The sequence below is a fragment of the Salvelinus alpinus genome, chromosome 12 (assembly GCF_045679555.1).
Source record: "Salvelinus alpinus chromosome 12, SLU_Salpinus.1, whole genome shotgun sequence".
NCBI lineage: Eukaryota > Metazoa > Chordata > Actinopteri > Salmoniformes > Salmonidae > Salvelinus > Salvelinus alpinus.
In genome coordinates this window covers 16,722,339-16,739,174 of record NC_092097.1, presented here as the reverse complement: position 1 = coordinate 16,739,174, position 16,836 = coordinate 16,722,339, and the positions used below count along the sequence as shown (strand labels likewise).

The window sequence follows — 16,836 nt, the reverse complement described above, 5'->3', positions numbered from 1 at the left end:
TGGATTGTTCTCCATCCTCCCGATTCAGAATATATCATTTTCATTGTAATGGCATGCTTGGTTCAATAGCCTAGCTATTCACGAGATAATACTATCCAGAATAAAATAAACTGACTTTACCTTGGTGCCTAACCAAACCAGTGGATATTTTGTCTCAAATTTCGAGCAGTTTAAGGACAATCCGGTAGAGTAAATTCAATGTATTTTTAGTCAACATTCTGGGTTGTAAGGAACATTCACACACAAATGCTTCAGGCTGTATTTAATTGTGTATTACAGCATGATTAATCAGACAACAAGTGACCTAGTTTGCCACTAAATGCCTCTTTCAAAACAAGTGGGAACTTGGAAATCTCAGACTTCAGTACGTTTAAAACAACTGGGAACTTGGGAAAAAACGAGCTCCAACTGCAAAAAATCTAACTCGGAAACTTGGGCATCTTTCTAGAACTGTTCTCTTTCCAACCAGATGATCACTTATGTCATGATGTGACCTTGTGTCTCCCCCCCCCACCCTCTTGAAATAACCATACTTGTTCAAAACCTCGGGTTGATGTTGTGGGATCTGTTTCTTTTACAAGTTGGGAGAAATCTGGATTACAGTATTTTAGTTAAATTGAGAAGCAAAGAACGATGCTCTGGTCTGGAAAGGGGAGCCAGTATGTTATTTTATAGCTCTATGGTCCAAGGGGCTGTCAGAACAGTCAGTAGGGTCATGGAACTTAACATAATTCACCTAACCTGTTACGTTAATTCTCATAACTTCCTGCGTAAATGCTCCTAACCTGCTACGAAAAGTAAAATGACCTTAATTTGACAAAAACCAAATACCTTCTAGCCATGGCCAGTCAGTAATCAGACGCAGGCATCAACGATCATCAATAATCGATTGCCTAGACTTAAGGTCACGCCATAAATACATTTTCTCCACATCTTTCAGAAAGCACGGAAGTTGATTACGACACAATGACATGAGGATTTAGCTAGCGATTAATAAAATGCAATTTCACAATATACACTGCTCGAATATTAGAATGCGCGAGTCAACCGGCTTGCTGTCTAAACACGTCGGTAATCGTTATACGCACCCATTCTTTGACAAATGCGTTTATCAGGAAGGCCATTTTTACAAGGCAACGGCATCCAGATTTTCTTCAGCGGGTTTTGAGTTAGTTCCCGCGGCGTCGCAGAGTTTGATGGTCTTGCTTCCATTCTGACTTCCACGGAGGACATGGTGGCCTCTACTACTGTGGCGCGGAGCCTTTTCTTCTATTGGAGCGTTTCAGGAGATCTGTCTCGCATCAGTGCTGTTTGATGAAGTCTGCTGGTGGTAGTACTAATGGACTGAGGAACCATTATGGTATGTGCCTACCATAATCTCTCAAAAATACGCGCATATATTTGCTCTGAAATAATGAAGTAACGCTGTTGCAGTAAGCATCCGAGTTGCCATTTACAAAATGAAATGACAATTTCCTACTTCCAAGTTTATACTGGGCTTAATGGCGCACTACTCGACGTCATTATTCCCCTATGCATCGATGGTATTATTGTATCAAGCTACAAGCACGGACAATTAATAATTAATTGAGCCTGTAAAAACAACCTATCCATGTAGGCCTATGTTTATAAATATATTTTTGTTGTTGTTGATAAACTGATATGTAGTTATTACGGTAAACAGAATACAACGTAACGCGACCTTAAATACCCCAACCCTCTCCTCGGGGACCACCAGACGTTTCACATTTACATGCACACCAATATCCCGTTATTATTCGGCCTACTCAAGAATTCCGTTTTTGAGTTGACGCATAAAACATAATATCCCGTTTAGAGTAACCCATCATTGTCATCAACCCCTTGACTAATTGAATCAGGTGTGCCAGTTTAGCACGAAAACAAAACGGTGCAACGTCGTGGTCCCCGCGGAGAACTGAGCTTCAGGTTGGATATTCGACGAATATTCGCCTGTAGTTTTCCTTACATCCGCCAACAGCAGTCAGGGACCGTCAACATAGTGACAAATCTAATTTTTCAAATGTCAATAGCTCTTTAAATCATGACTCCTAAAACTGTTTGTAGCTAACCCAATGGCATAAACACACATTGCACACTTTTTTTGTCGATTTACATCTCGCACTATTTTAAATGATTTACATTTTTGAATTGTAATAGCTCTTTGCTCATATGACCTATTGACTTCAAACAAGGTTCAGAATGTCCTGACTACCCTTATATAGTCAGTGGACTATAGTTATTCCATTGTACTGGATCTAATACATATTAGCATTTTACATTCATAAGTGTAATCATTTTTTATGACATACTGTGAAAAACTCTTGGCTGCTGGCTCTGTCACTTTCAGACATGCGCAGAGCAGACTGAAAGGGGAAGGGTAGCTCTTGACTTGAACCACAGGGGTTCTCTGTAAAGAGAAATCCAAAAGGCAGACACACCCCTTGACTTTCAACTGGCACCCTTGACCTGTATGTATTCTCTCCTGATTGGTCTCCATGGTGCTTAGTCAATGGGAACTCTGTTGCCTGCCCCATCATAAAGTTTACACAGTCTGACTAAAGTGCCAGAAGTATGAGGAGAGACATCCTCCTTTGTATTTATGGGAACACATATTTTATATAACAAACACTCTACATGTATTCACTCTGTGATAGGGTTGGATCCTATATGCTACTTGTATTATTGTCCTGTAAATTGTTCAGTGCCTATAATTTAGGCTGTGTGTAGAATGGGGCATAAAAGTAAATTACCTCTACTAGATTATAGTGATAAGGAAATCAGCATACAGTTTTGGCCTATATATTCATTTGCCTATAACTAATCAGAATTCCATTAGGTTTATATAAAAAGAGAATACTTCAAAATGAGAAGATCCTGCCATGGAAAAGACAACTGGGTGGACAAAGTGGAAAGGAGGGGAAATAACTCACACCGTGCAGCAGGACACCTTCAGCTGCAGGGTCTTTGTAATGCAGGTTTGATAGTTATATTTTCAATAATGAATGGTTAGCTGTTGTGACAATTTGGTCAAAAACAATTTATTTTTTTGGTGTAGATGGCCAAGGAAGTTGCACAGAACTTCCAACATCCCCTCCCAATGTTTTTTTATTTAACCAGGTAGGCTAGTTGAGAACAAGTTCTCATTTGCAACTGCGACCTGGCCACAATAAATCAAAGCAGTTCGACACATACAACACAGAGTTACACATGAAAAAAAATAAAACACAGTCAATAACACAGTAGAAAAAGTCTATATACAGTATGTGCAAATGAGGTAGGATAAGGGAGGTATGGCAATAAATAGGCCATGGCGGCAAAGTAATTACAATATAGCAATTAAACACTGGAATGGTAGATGTGCAGAAGATGAATGTGCAAGTAGAGATACTGGGGTACAAAGGAGCAAGATAAATAAAGTATGGGGATGAGGTAGTTGGATGGGCTATTTACAGGTGCAGTGATCGGTGAGCTGCTCTGACAGCTGGTGCTTAAAACTAGTGAGGGATATATGCGTCTCCAGCTTCAGTGATTTTTGCAGTTCGTTCCAGTCACTGGCAGCAGAGAACTGGAAGGAAAGGCAGCCAAAGGAAGAATTGGCTTTGGGGGTGACCAGTGAGATAGATATACCTGCTGGAGCGTGTGCTACGGGTGGGTGCTGCTATGGTGACCAGTGAGCTGAGATAAGGCGGGGCATTACCTAGCAGAGACTTGTTGATGACCTGGAGCCAGTAGGTTTGGCAACGAGTATGAAGCGAGGGCCAGCCAACGAGAGCGTACAGGTCGCAGTGGTGGTAGTATATGGGGCTTTGGTGACAAAACGGATGGCACTGATAGACTGCAACCAATTTGTTGAGTAGAGTGTTGGAGGCTATTTTGTAAATGACATCGCCGAAGTCGAGGATCGGTAGGATGGTCAGTTTTACGAGGGTATGTTTGGCAGTGTGAGTGAAGGATGCTTCTTTTGCAAAATAGGAAGCCGATTCTAGATTTAATTTTGGATTGGAGATGCTTAATGCGAGTCTGGAAGGAGAGTTTAGTCTAACCAGACACCTAGGTATTTGTAGTTGTCCACATATTCTAAGTCAGAACCATCCAGAGTAGTGATGCTGGATGTGCAGGCAGCAAAATCGGTTGAAGAGCATGCATTTAGTTTTACTTGCATTTAAGAGCAGTTGGAGGCTACAGAAGGAGAGTTATGGCATTGAAGCGCGTCTGGAGGTTAGTTAACACAGTGTCCAAAGAAGGGCCAGAGGTATACAGAATGGTGTTGTCTGCATAGAGGTGGATCAGAGAATCACCAGCAGCAAGAGCGACATCATTGATGTATACAGAGAAGAGAGTCGGCCCGAGAATTGAACCCTGTGTCACCCCCATAGAGACTGCCAGAGGTCCGGACAACAGGCCCTCCGATTTGACACACTGAACTCTGTCTGAGAAGTAGTTGGTGAACCAGTCGAGGCAATCATTTGAGAAACTTTGAAATTGATATAGAACCTTCACAAAAACACATGGAGCAACTGCAAAAAGAAATGGCTGAGGATATACAAAAAATGTCTGGTATGTAATGACATTTAATTCAAAGTAAATGTAAATTCTTTATTTTTATGTAGTTGTGTAGGACAGCCATATGTTCAGTTCATACCTATGATCTCAGAGTTCAACAAAGCCAACAACTGCTTCATGTGTGCCACTGATAAAGAACCTGGATGGGGCCCAAAGACTGACTGGGTTAGTAACTTTATTTAACATGTTTATAATCTTTTACAACAGTGACGGCATGTAAGACAATTTATGATATAACACAAAGGATGGCCAATTCGTCATACTGCATTGATATTATTTATAACGTGTTTTGTTTTCGGTTGAATATTTTGCATGCCAACGGTGGTTCCATGTGCTGTGCCTAGGAATGAAGACAAGAGTTCAGAGTGAAGAACACAAACTGGAAGTGCGGTCTTTGTTGAAAATGTATGCTATACCCCATCCACACTGAAGAGGCTCTGAAATGTACATCAACCAGGGATAAGGAGAAAGTGAACACTGAAATGTTTTGTACTTATTTTAAGTAAAGTGTCTGTTGACATGTTGGAAAAGATTAAAAGTCTACAATTTCTGTATAATTTGTCAATATTCCATTTTTATTCATTGATTTTCTGGCCACCATTACTGTGGTTACATGTATTGACCAGCAAACCCACCTCACTCTCCATCCCTGCTTTGGACAATTAATAAAACATGACTCTTGTACTTCTCCTTTATGGTTGATATTAACGATGAAAGGAGATATTATCTGTCTCTCTCCTATTGTGTACCACTTAAATATTATGCCAAAATAAAAATGGGAAAATATGTACTCAGAACTACCAATTATTATAGATAACCCTTTTCTTTAATATTTAAACACTGGACTGAACCCCCTAATTGTCAAACAAATATTAATGTACAACAATATAGAAGATACATGACTAGAGGTTATGCAATATGGGTGTATATCCACTGTACGCTTCTTAGGTGTGCAATTTACATGACTAAGGAGCTATTGAAATTGAAAACTATGAAAAATGTACGTTACACTGCGTGATTTTACAGTACACAAGAGTGTGCAATATATAAGGCTAGTCTGGACATTCTGAAGTTTGTTTGAGTCCAGTAGGTCACATGACCAAGGAGCTATTGAAGTTTTAAATTCTGAAAAATTCATGTAAAATCGAGTGAGATGAAAATGGACAAACTAAAGTTTGTGCAATATGATAAGGGTAGTCAGTGTACATTCTGAACCTTGTTTGAGTCAAGTAGGTCACATGACCAAAGAGCTATTGAAATTAAAATGTAAAACAGTTTGTACTTTGTTTACGCTCCCTAACTAATTCAACTAGGAATACAAAAACGCAGCTCACATTTCCATGTTTATTAGCTTTGGAAAGCAAATTAATGTCCAAATCCTGAAAATAAGACATGTGCAATGTTGTGCACAATTTTTCCAACATCATGACACTTATTTGGAGTCTGTGGCGCAAGCGGTTTGAAAGCGTGAATACCCAACTTGAAACTGTCTTTACCTCGGTCTGCAGAGAGGGGTTGAAGCAGGTGTGTAGTGCTATGGCAAAAATGTGCACCCCTTTGTTCCCCAAGACCAGGATTAAGAAACACAGATAGGATCCATGGATTCTATTTGGGTGGTCTATGAGAGACTGTAGGCTACTACAGACACAGTAAAGAAAGGTTGAGATGCCACCAAGATATACAAGCGCTCCAAAATACATAGCTATTAGGGTGCAAAACAAATTTGGGGGCACTATGTTGGTCAGAAAGAGATATAAAAACACTTAGATTTTTTCTCAAAACACTGTTCAAATCACAATGGAGAGAATTATTAATACGCTGATATGTAAATGCCAAAATTAAATTGTAATGCTTGCATGACCTCAGGACACCAACAGATTCAGTGTTTGTGAAGAACTTTGATCTCAGGTCCAAACAAAAAGGGTGGACCCAAAGATTAGTATACCCTTTCATCTGTGGCACCCCTCTACAATACAGGTAGTGTTTTTTATGTTCATAAGATGGCAGCATTGGACTAGCTAGGCTTAAGCCTTTGAAGCATTAATAATACATTAAACTGGATGGTGGATCAGAAAACTTGGTGATAATAATACACAACAACCGATGCATGCACAATGTTCAGAAGTGGACACATAGTGGATACACCTCATAGTGATTATAATTGGCACCTAAGGGTCATAACGGTGGTGAATATGATTGAGGTAGGCAGTGCCACAACAGCAAACCGCAAGATCAAGCAACTTCTCTAAAAGTTCACACTTCTTCAATTTTAAAAATGTCATGTTCCTTTTCCATTTAAACCAGCTCATGTTGCATTTTCTGACCACATTATTCTCTGATATTGCAATGACCTTGTCTTGTGCCATGGTAACCATGTTTACAAATGCCATTGCAACCCCTTGGAAGAACACCAGTGTTGGTTAAAAAAAAAAAATTAAAAGCACAACTGACCACGGAGTTAAACGTTTTGGAGCGATGGCTGCTGTAAACATATTACTTACTGTGATACAAGCCACATTGAATTTGGCTGTAAATAACAATTTACATTAGCCAATTATATATTTCTAAGTCTAAGATAAATCTATTTTGAGCAAAGCAAGTTATTGCTCCTTTTAGGTGAACACATTCACTCAAATGTTGTGTCTAAGCATTACAGGCATCTTCTCTCAAATGCCCTGCCTAACTGGCTGTGATAGGTACAGTATAAGTTTATAATACATGCCTTCTGATTATGCAATAGACCTTGGTTAGTGGGAAGGAAGAGGAAGCATTTCAGACTTCAAAAGAATGACTGTCATAAAAAAAACAAGACTACGGCATCCATGTAAACAACTAACTTGCCATGTCAAAGCATGAGACAGGTTGCTATGCAGACTGTCCACTATGACAACAAATAAACACACAGTAAATACTGTGGAAGTTTTTCCATGGCCTTCCTATGGATACTGCATGCGCCTTACACACACTAAATGCAGCTCTGCTACCATTGTTGAGCAAATGACATTCAAACCTGTCCCTGAAAGACTTTTGACATTTTAGAATGATTATGTGTGCATGCTGTAGTTGTATTCACATTATCTAACCAGTCCAACCTGATATACATCTTATTTGTCAGCATCAATCTGGTTTGGAACAGGTTTAGACTTCCAACAGTAAGTTTAGCCACTATGTAAACTCCTTGATTTCTCAACCTGCCAGGTAGGCTTCCTGGCAAGCCCACCTGTCATTCATAATCAGAGTCAAACCATTGGCTTAGCAGTGCCCTATGAGAAACTGAAGCAGTGAAAACACAAGTCATACCAAGTTGACAGTCTTTCATTTGGTGCAGTTGTAACTCCACAGTGAGGCAATTTTCCAGGACCTTCTACACTACATTGTCTCATGAACAGAAAGTGGGTCTAACACAACACTTCCCACATCTCAGCTGTGATACACACAGAGTATACCAAACATTAGGAACATCTTCCTAATATTGAGTAACAACCCCCATGGAAAAACCCAGTAGCATTGCAGTTCTTAACACAAACCAGTGCGCCTGGCACCTACCCTGTTCAAAGGTACTTACATATTTTGTCTAGCCCATTCACCCTCTGAATAGCACACATACACAATCCATGGCTCAATAGTCTCAAAGTTTAACAATCCTTCTTTAACCTGTGTCCTCTCCGTCATCTCCACGGATTGAAGTGGAATTAACAGGTGGCGTATATCAGGGATCATAGCTTTCACCTGGTCAGTCAATGTCATGGAAAGAGCAGGTGTCCTTAATGTTTTGTACACTCAGTGTAGAAGCCACATGACGTAATAACATGGGGAAACTCACTAGCCTACAAATGCCAATGGGTATCAGTATCCTAGCATGTCTATCGTTGCCATAGAATATATTGATCATAGCCGTTCCTCAAAATTCAGTTAGCATTAGTTTTCATGAAACAGATTCCAAAGTGTGTGGTTAAAATGTATAAACTATTTAGCATAAATTCAGCACTGTCAATTCAAATCGGCCACAATAACCTCATGCATGATATTACATTATACCTTTCCTCAGGGAACCACCAGTAGCCTAATCCTGTTAGCCCCAGATAGGCTATAGAAATGAATTGTCAAGCTTTGACCATATATTGCAAGCTACATTTACACTGCATCCTATGAACCTACCGCTTTTTGTGTTGAATGCATGGACTTGTAGGCTACGCATCTGTTGTAGGTCAGCTTCGAATTAAATAGCTGCTTATGGGCAATAAATAACATTTGTCAGTGTGGTAATCTCACGTGGATGTCTGTCTTCAAAACAGATAGATTGTATCATCGTCACTCTAAGGTATTTCTTCAGCGTCAAAACAACACACCGCCTGTGACATCGGCACTTGTTTACGTCTTCCGCAGAGCCGATACTTCGTTATTCACAGCCCAGTTTTGGTCGAACGGATGCATTCGTATTTTGAACGTTAATATCTAAAGTCCAAATTCCTTACCCGTCTGATCCAGATTCTGCGTGCTTTTGGAACGACTGCAGCCTCTCATCATCCGTGTTTAGTTCTGATGTAGCCTACGTTGAAGCTCAGAGGTTGGTTGTGGTGTGTGTGCGTCTGATGAGTGCGGGGCATTCACACTGAACGAATCATGGTGCAGCCAGTTGAGGTCTAGAGCTGTGTGATGAAATTGCTGAGATGCATGTTGACTATTTATGCACACACCCACTTCTGCTGAATTACTTCTGGGTGATTGCGATACCTCTGTAAGAGGCTCAGGCTGACTATTCAGTTTCTCAAGAAAGATAACTAACATGTTGATACTTATTTTTCACTATTGTGTTTCAGTTTAGGCCACGATTTCAAATGAGATCACAGACAGTCAGGTATGAGTCTAAGACAGGTCACTCATGCTGTGTAGCCTACTCAACATACACTACATGACCAAAAGTATGTGGACACCTGCTTGCCGAACATCTCATTCCAAAATCATGGGAGTTGGTCCCCCCTTTGCTGCTATAACAGCCTCCACTTTTCTGGGAAGGCTTTTCACTAGATGTTGGAACAGTGCTGCAGGGACTTGCTTCCATTCAGCCACAAGAGCATTAGTGAGATCGGGCACTGATGTTGGGCGATTAGGCCTGGCTCGCAATCGGCTTTCCAATTCATCCCAAAGGTGTTCGATGGGGTTGAGGTCAGGGCTCTGTGCAGGCAGTCAAGTTCTTCCACACTTATCTCGACAAACCATTTCGGTATAGAACTCGCTTTGTGAACGGGGCCAATGTCATGCTGAAACAGGAAAGGACCTTCCCCAAACTGTTGCCACAAAGTTAGAAGCACAAAATCGTCTAGAATGCCATTGTATGCTGTAGCGTTAAGACTTCCCTTCACTGGAACTAAGGGACCTAACCCAAACCAGGAAAAATAGCCCCAGACCATTATTCTTTCTCCACCAAACTTTACAGTTGGCACTATGCATTGGGGCAGGTAGCGTTCTCCTGGCATCCGCCAAAACCAGATTCATCAGTCGGACTGCCAGATGGTGAAGCGTGATTCATCACTCCAGATTACGCATTTCCACTGCTCCAGAGTCCAATGGCGGTGAGCTTTACAGCACTCCAGCCGATGGTTGGCATTGCGCATGGTAATCTTAGGCTTGTGTGCGGCTGCTCGGCCATTGAAACCCATTTCATGAAGCACCTGATGAACATTTCTTTCAGAGGCAGTTTGTAACTCGTAGTGAGTGTTGCAACCAAGGACCGACGATTTTTACGTGCTACGTGCTTCAGCACTCGGCAGTCCCATTCTGTGAGCTTGTGTGGCCTACCACTTCGCGGCTGAGCCGTTGTTGCTCCTAGACATTTCCACTTCACAATAACAGCACTTACAGTTGACTAGAGCAGCTATAGCACGGCAGAAATTTCACAAACTGACTTGTTGGAAAAGTGGCATCCTATGACGGTGCCAAGTTGAAATTCACTGAAATTCTACTGCCAATATTTGTCTATGGAGATGGCATGGCTGTGTACTCAAGTTTATACACCTGTCGGTAACGGGTGTGGCTTAAATAACCAAATCCACTCATTTTAAACGGAGTCCACATACTTCTGTATATATTGTGTACATGTTGCAGACTATACAGTGGGGAGAACAAGTATTTGATACACTGCCGATTTTGCAGGTTTTCCTACGTACAAAGCATGTAGAGGTCTGTCATTTTTATCATAGGTACACTTCAACTGTGAGAGACGGAATCTAAAACAAAAATCCAGAAAATCACATTGTATGATTTTTAAGTAATTAATTTGCATTTTATTGCATGACATAAGTATTTGATCACCTACCAACCAGTAAGAATTCCGGCTCTCACAGACCTGTTAGTTTTTCTTTAAGAAGCCCTCCTGTTCTCCACTCATTACCTGTATTAACTGCACCTGTTTGAACTCGTTACCTGTATAAAAGACACCTGTCCACACACTCAATCAAACAGACTCCAACCTCTCCACAATGGCCAAGACCAGAGAGCTGTGTAAGGACATCAGGGATAAATTGTAGACCTGTACAAGGCTGGGATGGGCTACAGGACAATAGCCGAGCAGCTTGGTGAGAAGGCAACAACTGTTGGCACAATTATTAGAAAATGGAAGAAGTTCAAGATGACGGTCAATCACCCTCGGTCTGGGGCTCCATGCAAGATCTCACCTCGTGGGGCATCAATGATCATGAGGAATGTGAGGGATCAGCCCAGAACTACACGGCAGGACCTGGTCAATGACCTGAAGAGAGCTGGGACCACAGTCTCAAAGAAAACCATTAGTAACACACTACGCCGTCATGGATTAAAATCCTGCAGCGCACGCAAGGTCCCCCTGCTCAAGCCAGCGCATGTCCAGGCCCGTCTGAAGTTTGCCAATGACCATCTGGATGATCCAGAGGAGGAATGGGAGAAGGTCATGTGGTCTGATGAGACAAAAATAGAGCTTTTTGCTCTAAACTCCACTCGCCGTGTTTGGAGGAATAGAAGGATGAGTACAACCCCAAGAACACCATCCCAACCGTGAAGCATGGAGGTGGAAACATCATTCTTTGGGGCTGCTTTTCTGCAAAGGGGACAGGACGACTGCACCGTATTGAGGGGAGGATGGATGGGGCCATGTATCGCGAGATCTTGACCAACAACCTCCTTCCCTCAGTAAGAGCATTGAAGATGGGTCGTGGCTGGGTCTTCCAGCATGACAACGACCCGAAACACACAGCCAGGGCAACTAAGGAGTGGCTCCGTAAGAAGCATCTCAAGGTCCTGGAGTGGCCTAGCCAGTCTCCAGACCTGAACCCAATAGAAAATCTTTGGAGGGAGCCGAAAGTCCGTATTGCCCAGCGACAGCCCCGAAACCTGAAGGATCTGGAGAAGGTCTGTATGGAGGAGTGGGCCAAAATCCCTGCTGCAGTGTGTGCAAACCTGGTCAAGAACTACAGGAAACGTATGATCTCTGTAATTGCAAACTAAGGTTTCTGTACCAAATATTCAGTTCTGCTTTTCTGATGTATCAAATACTTATGTCATGCAATAAAATGCAAATTAATTACTTAAAAATCATACAATGTGATTTTCTGGATTTTTGTTTTAGATTCCTTCTCTCACAGTTGAAGTGTACCTATGATAAAAATTACAGACCTCTACATGCTTTGTAAGTAGGAAAACCTGCAAAATTGTCAGTGTATCAAATACTTGTTCTCCCCACTGTATATAGACTGAGATGTAGGCTAAGGACTTCAAGGGAGTCCAAGAACACATTTATTGAAGTTTCCCCTGGGAGATTTTGTTTACCATAGTGGGAATTTGAATTAAAATATTTTCAGTGCAATAAAACTGAAAGTTGAACTGCTGTAAACCTAATCTGAACTGCTTTGTGATTTACATGGCCCACTGATTTAGTAGCGACCCTAACTGAGCTATATGGGTTAAGTGGACACACACACACACACACACACACACCTAACAATGTGACCCAGTTGCCCAGCAGAGATAACAGTGCAGCATGTGACCCGTCTATGTGGATTGAAGGCTATTTCAGTTGCTCTAATGATACCCTTATCAGCATTGCCTTGATAATGGCACTAATTGTCAAGCACAGGATGTTGTGTCTTCTCCCTACTCAACAATAATATTGGAGTAAATGCATTGTGACAAATGAAGAGAAAGGGATGAGGGAAAGATAAAGACAGTTAAATGAAACCAGTGTTGGGGAGGAAAATGTGATGAGAAAGAGTAAGAGCGAGAGAGACAGAATTGCTGGTGATGTATGTGCAACCTGGACTCAGGGGTAGATGTATAATAGTAAATGTAAATGTGTGACACTCCAAATAGTATCATATGTTACGTTTAGTATGGGATGTATTAATTTGTGGATGTCCATCATCCATTTTGTATCATATGTTATGAATTACAATTCGTATGATATGTTACAAATTGCAATTCGTACAATATGTATGATATTTTACGAATTCCAATTTGTTGTGGCTAACGTTAGCTAGGTGGCTAATGCCAACATTAGCTAGATGGTTAACATTAGTTAGGCTAGGGGTTAAGGGTAGGGTTAAGATTAGGAGTTAGGTCTAAGGGTTAAGGTTAGGGTTAGCTAACATGCTAAGTAGTTGCAAAGTAGGTAAAGCGTAGTAAGTAGTTGCAAAGTTGCTAATTAGCTAAAATGCTAAAGCTAGATGTTCACATTATATGCGCACCAACCTTTGGGTTGCTAGACGTTCGCATTGTATGTCCACCCACCCACCCTAATTACATTTTTGCCTTCAGTAACCTGCTGTCTCACCCCATTTAGTCAACTGGTTGATTGTTTGGTCGATAGGCTGTTGGTCGACCAAGATTTTTTTAGTCGAGCAACCGCAAATATATATATTTTTTATGGCACACGAGACACCCGTATGATTCATGCTGGCCTCAGTGGACTAATCCAATGCGGAGACTGCGGGGATGGCTCACCAGTATCACCAGTAGTACATTTACCATTCTAATCTACAATATTTGTTTGGTTAAGGTCATTTCTGTTAATGCATTCAATGTATTATTATTACAGTCTTTTACAGTTCTCATTGTCGGAGTGGATACGTTGTTTGCGGACCGCACAACATAAGCTACGCTTGTGAGGAACAAGTCTTGGTTTATTTAATTCCATTTACAGAGTTGTCTTTTGTTTGTAACGCTCCTGTCAATGTTGATTAAGGACATGCGCCTGATTATGCACAGAAGTAGGCCTAGGCTACCTGGCTTGCACACAAATATAGACCTATAAATGTGCCCATAGGAGGACCTGATAGTATTTCTGATTGTCTTAACTCACCACCACTGTGGAGCATCTCAAAGTAATTTTTTCTTCACCTCAAACAGCAAGTAAACAAAGTCTGTTTTTACATCCGTTGAGAATGACAATAGTTCCTCAATGTAGCCTATTTGTGAAATATTTCCAGCTCTCTTTCAAAAGTTGTGAAATAGGCCTACCTGATTACTTCTTACCCCTTGTGCAAATAGTCTACAGCTGTGTCTGTCCTGAGCTCACTGGTGCAGGAAACTCTGATGGCCCAGAATATTTTATACAATGTTGCAAGTTTGCTAGAGTGAGCTTCAGGCCTAACCAAGTTGTTACAATGTTTCAAGTTCCTTGCAGACAGGCCATGTGTAGCTAATGTGATTTATAGGATATTTATTTTTATCAAGACATTTTCTACATGCAGGATGTAATGTTTTTATTTGTTGACTTTATGTAAGCTATTTTTAGTCTACATAGTTGGCAATGGCAATAGAAGTTACTTTAGAATTTTGATTAACCGCGCGATAATGATTTTGAGATGCAAAGAGTTTATTATAAATTAAATTAAACTGTTCCACATTTGAAAATCATAACTGGCATGCAGATTGGTAGAAATGGTAAGATAAATTGACACTCCAAATTGAAAAGGTTGCCGACCAGTGGTGTAGACTATTACCGGCAACTTCAGGAGCTAAGGTCATCAGCAAGGGGAAGGATAGGGAACAGTTTTTTTTCTTCAGGTTAGACTATAAGGCTATGTTGATCTCTGGCTCTCTCTTGAGTCATTTGTGTGTCATAATATTGATATTAATCACAGTGTGCTTAAAGCATAAAACAATCTAATTAACCTACATACAGTATAGGCTAGTTGATTTTATTATAATGCATAGGGTGTGTCTATATACTGTTGTGAAAAATACACCTTTTAAAATTTCGACCAATAGATTGGTCGAAAGAACAGGCGACTCTCGGTCGACCAAGATTATTTTTAGTCGGCGACAGCCCTAGTCTCACGTAACCATACCAAACGTAACATACCATACTAATTTGAGTGCCCCGGATTTACGTTTACTATTTTATGCCTAGTCTATGGCTGGTTTGTGAGCACAAGATAGAGGGGTGGATAAATTAGGGATGTCATCATAATGGCAGAGAGGTAAAGAACCCTAGAGTAAAAGGCCGATAGGAAAAGAGTGAGCAAGTTAGAAGAGGAAAGAACAACAGACAGAGAGAGAGAGGAATAAAGATCACTGTGCATGAGAATGGCTTGACTCCTGTTCCTCACCACATTCTTTCCTAAAGACCATAGTGATAAGCATCCCTTTTCCCCCTCATCGGTCCCCCTCTTACTCCGTTCCAGGGACTGTATCCCCTCTAACCCCCTCCCAAACTCTAGCCTCTGGCAGCATGTTGTGTCCAGGTCTGGCTTAACACGCTTTGTCCAATCCAATCACTGCTGGAGGCACCACAAATACCATCCATACCAGCCTCCTGCTCTCATGTATCTGCTGCCATGACTGTATGGAGTATGCTAGAGAGTGTTTGTGGGGGAGTTGTGGAGGAGCTGCTTTGAAGTGAAATAACAACTAACAAATGCTTTATAAAAGAGTTTGGTTTAGGGTTAGTTAGGCTAAGTTATTCTGGTCACACACATGCTGTTAAGGAGTTGATAGTCATCATGCCAGACACCATCTTTTACCCACAACTGTTTTGAAAGAGAAAGTCCCAGGTTTCATCATCCATTGTGACAGAGTACATTTGCAGTAGTGATTATGAAAGACCTCCATGTCACACCTGAGGAGGAAATGACTCTCAGAGAGGAAAAATACATCTTGTCCCCTTTTTTTCTTAAAAAAAAAAAGTTTTTTAGTTTCATCCAACAAAATGTAAAGGGTAAAACACAGGCTTTGTAGTAGTGCTAAATTAAGTGGCATACTTTCTGTGAACTGTCACTCAAAACCTTTTATCCTTTTATGCCCTAATTCCTCTGGTGTAGAAAGCCATATCTGAGGATCTGTCTGTGAATATATCAATTAGAACAAAACAACAGTTGTGAGGTCATGATCTGTTTGAGCCACATATCAGCATGGCCGATATCCCATATTAACAACAGTAAAGCCCAAAACTATTTTAACAACTAACTTTCCCATTCCATTCCCTAAACACCAGAGGGCAACAACCGTGTGAGCTGGATGTAGGGGAAAGGTGCTTTATTGTGGTATATTCTAAACATACAAGGATGACCTTCCAGAGAAGAACTCTGAGAGTCAAATGGCTATGTTCCAAATAACAGCTCCATTTCTCCTATTTATAACTACCTCACAAAGAATCCTTCTTCATTAAGAATCCTTGTTCACAAGGAACAGTTAGTTATGTCCTTGGTATGATCATTACTCTGGTTTTACAGTTTGGAGACCAATAAAGGACAATGTCTTATTTCTTGGTTGACACCAAGTAGACTATATTCTCTCCATAACCTAAAAATACACATTTGATCAAATCTGTAGACAGTCCCAAGCACCTTTCAGCAACCTTATATGGATGCCTAGTTAAATAAAGGTTCAATTTTAAAGGGTAGAAAATTAAACATAACAAAAAAGATAGAGTAGAGAGGCGCCGAAGGCTCTAGGCTCTACTGAAGTAGTCCTAAACCCACTAAACCCAAACAAAAACAAAGAAGTCATTTCTCAAGGCTGACACAAGTCAGCTTTCCACATCACAACCTTGAGCCACCATCCGGTTACATAAGGCTGCCCTGATCTCACAAACAGGACAGTGACTGTTGTTCTACAGTATCTATCAGGGTAATATTACCCAGAGATTACCCTGGTCCGCATGAAGGACCTTGATAAAAACAGACATTGTAGTAAAGTGTGCAAGCAAGCCTGTAGAAGTACCCATTTTAAACTATAATTCCTAGCCAGCATTTAATGACATTCGGTTAGTTGGGAAGAAGA

The 16,836-nt window shown here is 40.9% G+C and overlaps 2 protein-coding genes and 1 long non-coding RNA gene across 9 annotated transcripts in view; 2 read left to right on the top strand and 1 right to left on the bottom strand.

Annotated features, from left to right (window-relative positions):
• The window catches only part of LOC139536569 (6-phosphofructo-2-kinase/fructose-2,6-bisphosphatase 4-like), a 34,429-nt gene extending 25,185 nt beyond the window's left edge, over positions 1-9,244 (bottom strand). For 2 of the 7 annotated variants that reach the window (XR_011667330.1, XR_011667329.1), the window contains exon 1: positions 1,089-1,362. Coding sequence is in view for 5 of the 7 variants with exons in the window: in XM_071337205.1 (XP_071193306.1) it covers positions 1,089-1,233 (145 nt within the window). In the remaining 2 variants the exon portion in view is untranslated. Of the gene's footprint in view, positions 1-1,088; positions 1,363-8,742 lie in introns of those variants that run through there. The other 5 variants (XM_071337207.1, XM_071337206.1, XM_071337208.1 and 2 more) reach the window with 4 other exon arrangements.
• Positions 1,252-16,836, top strand: part of LOC139536571 (uncharacterized) — a 154,527-nt gene continuing 138,942 nt past the window's right edge. Inside the window, exon 1 of the mRNA XM_071337210.1 lies at positions 1,252-1,360. Within this exon, the coding sequence (XP_071193311.1) occupies positions 1,358-1,360 (3 nt within the window). The 5' untranslated portion in view covers positions 1,252-1,357. The remainder of the gene's footprint in view (positions 1,361-16,836) is intronic.
• On the top strand, positions 2,857-5,138 carry LOC139536573 (uncharacterized). The gene is made up of 3 exons (XR_011667331.1): positions 2,857-2,996; positions 4,632-4,749; positions 4,929-5,138. It is a non-coding gene; the product is annotated as an uncharacterized lncRNA (long non-coding RNA).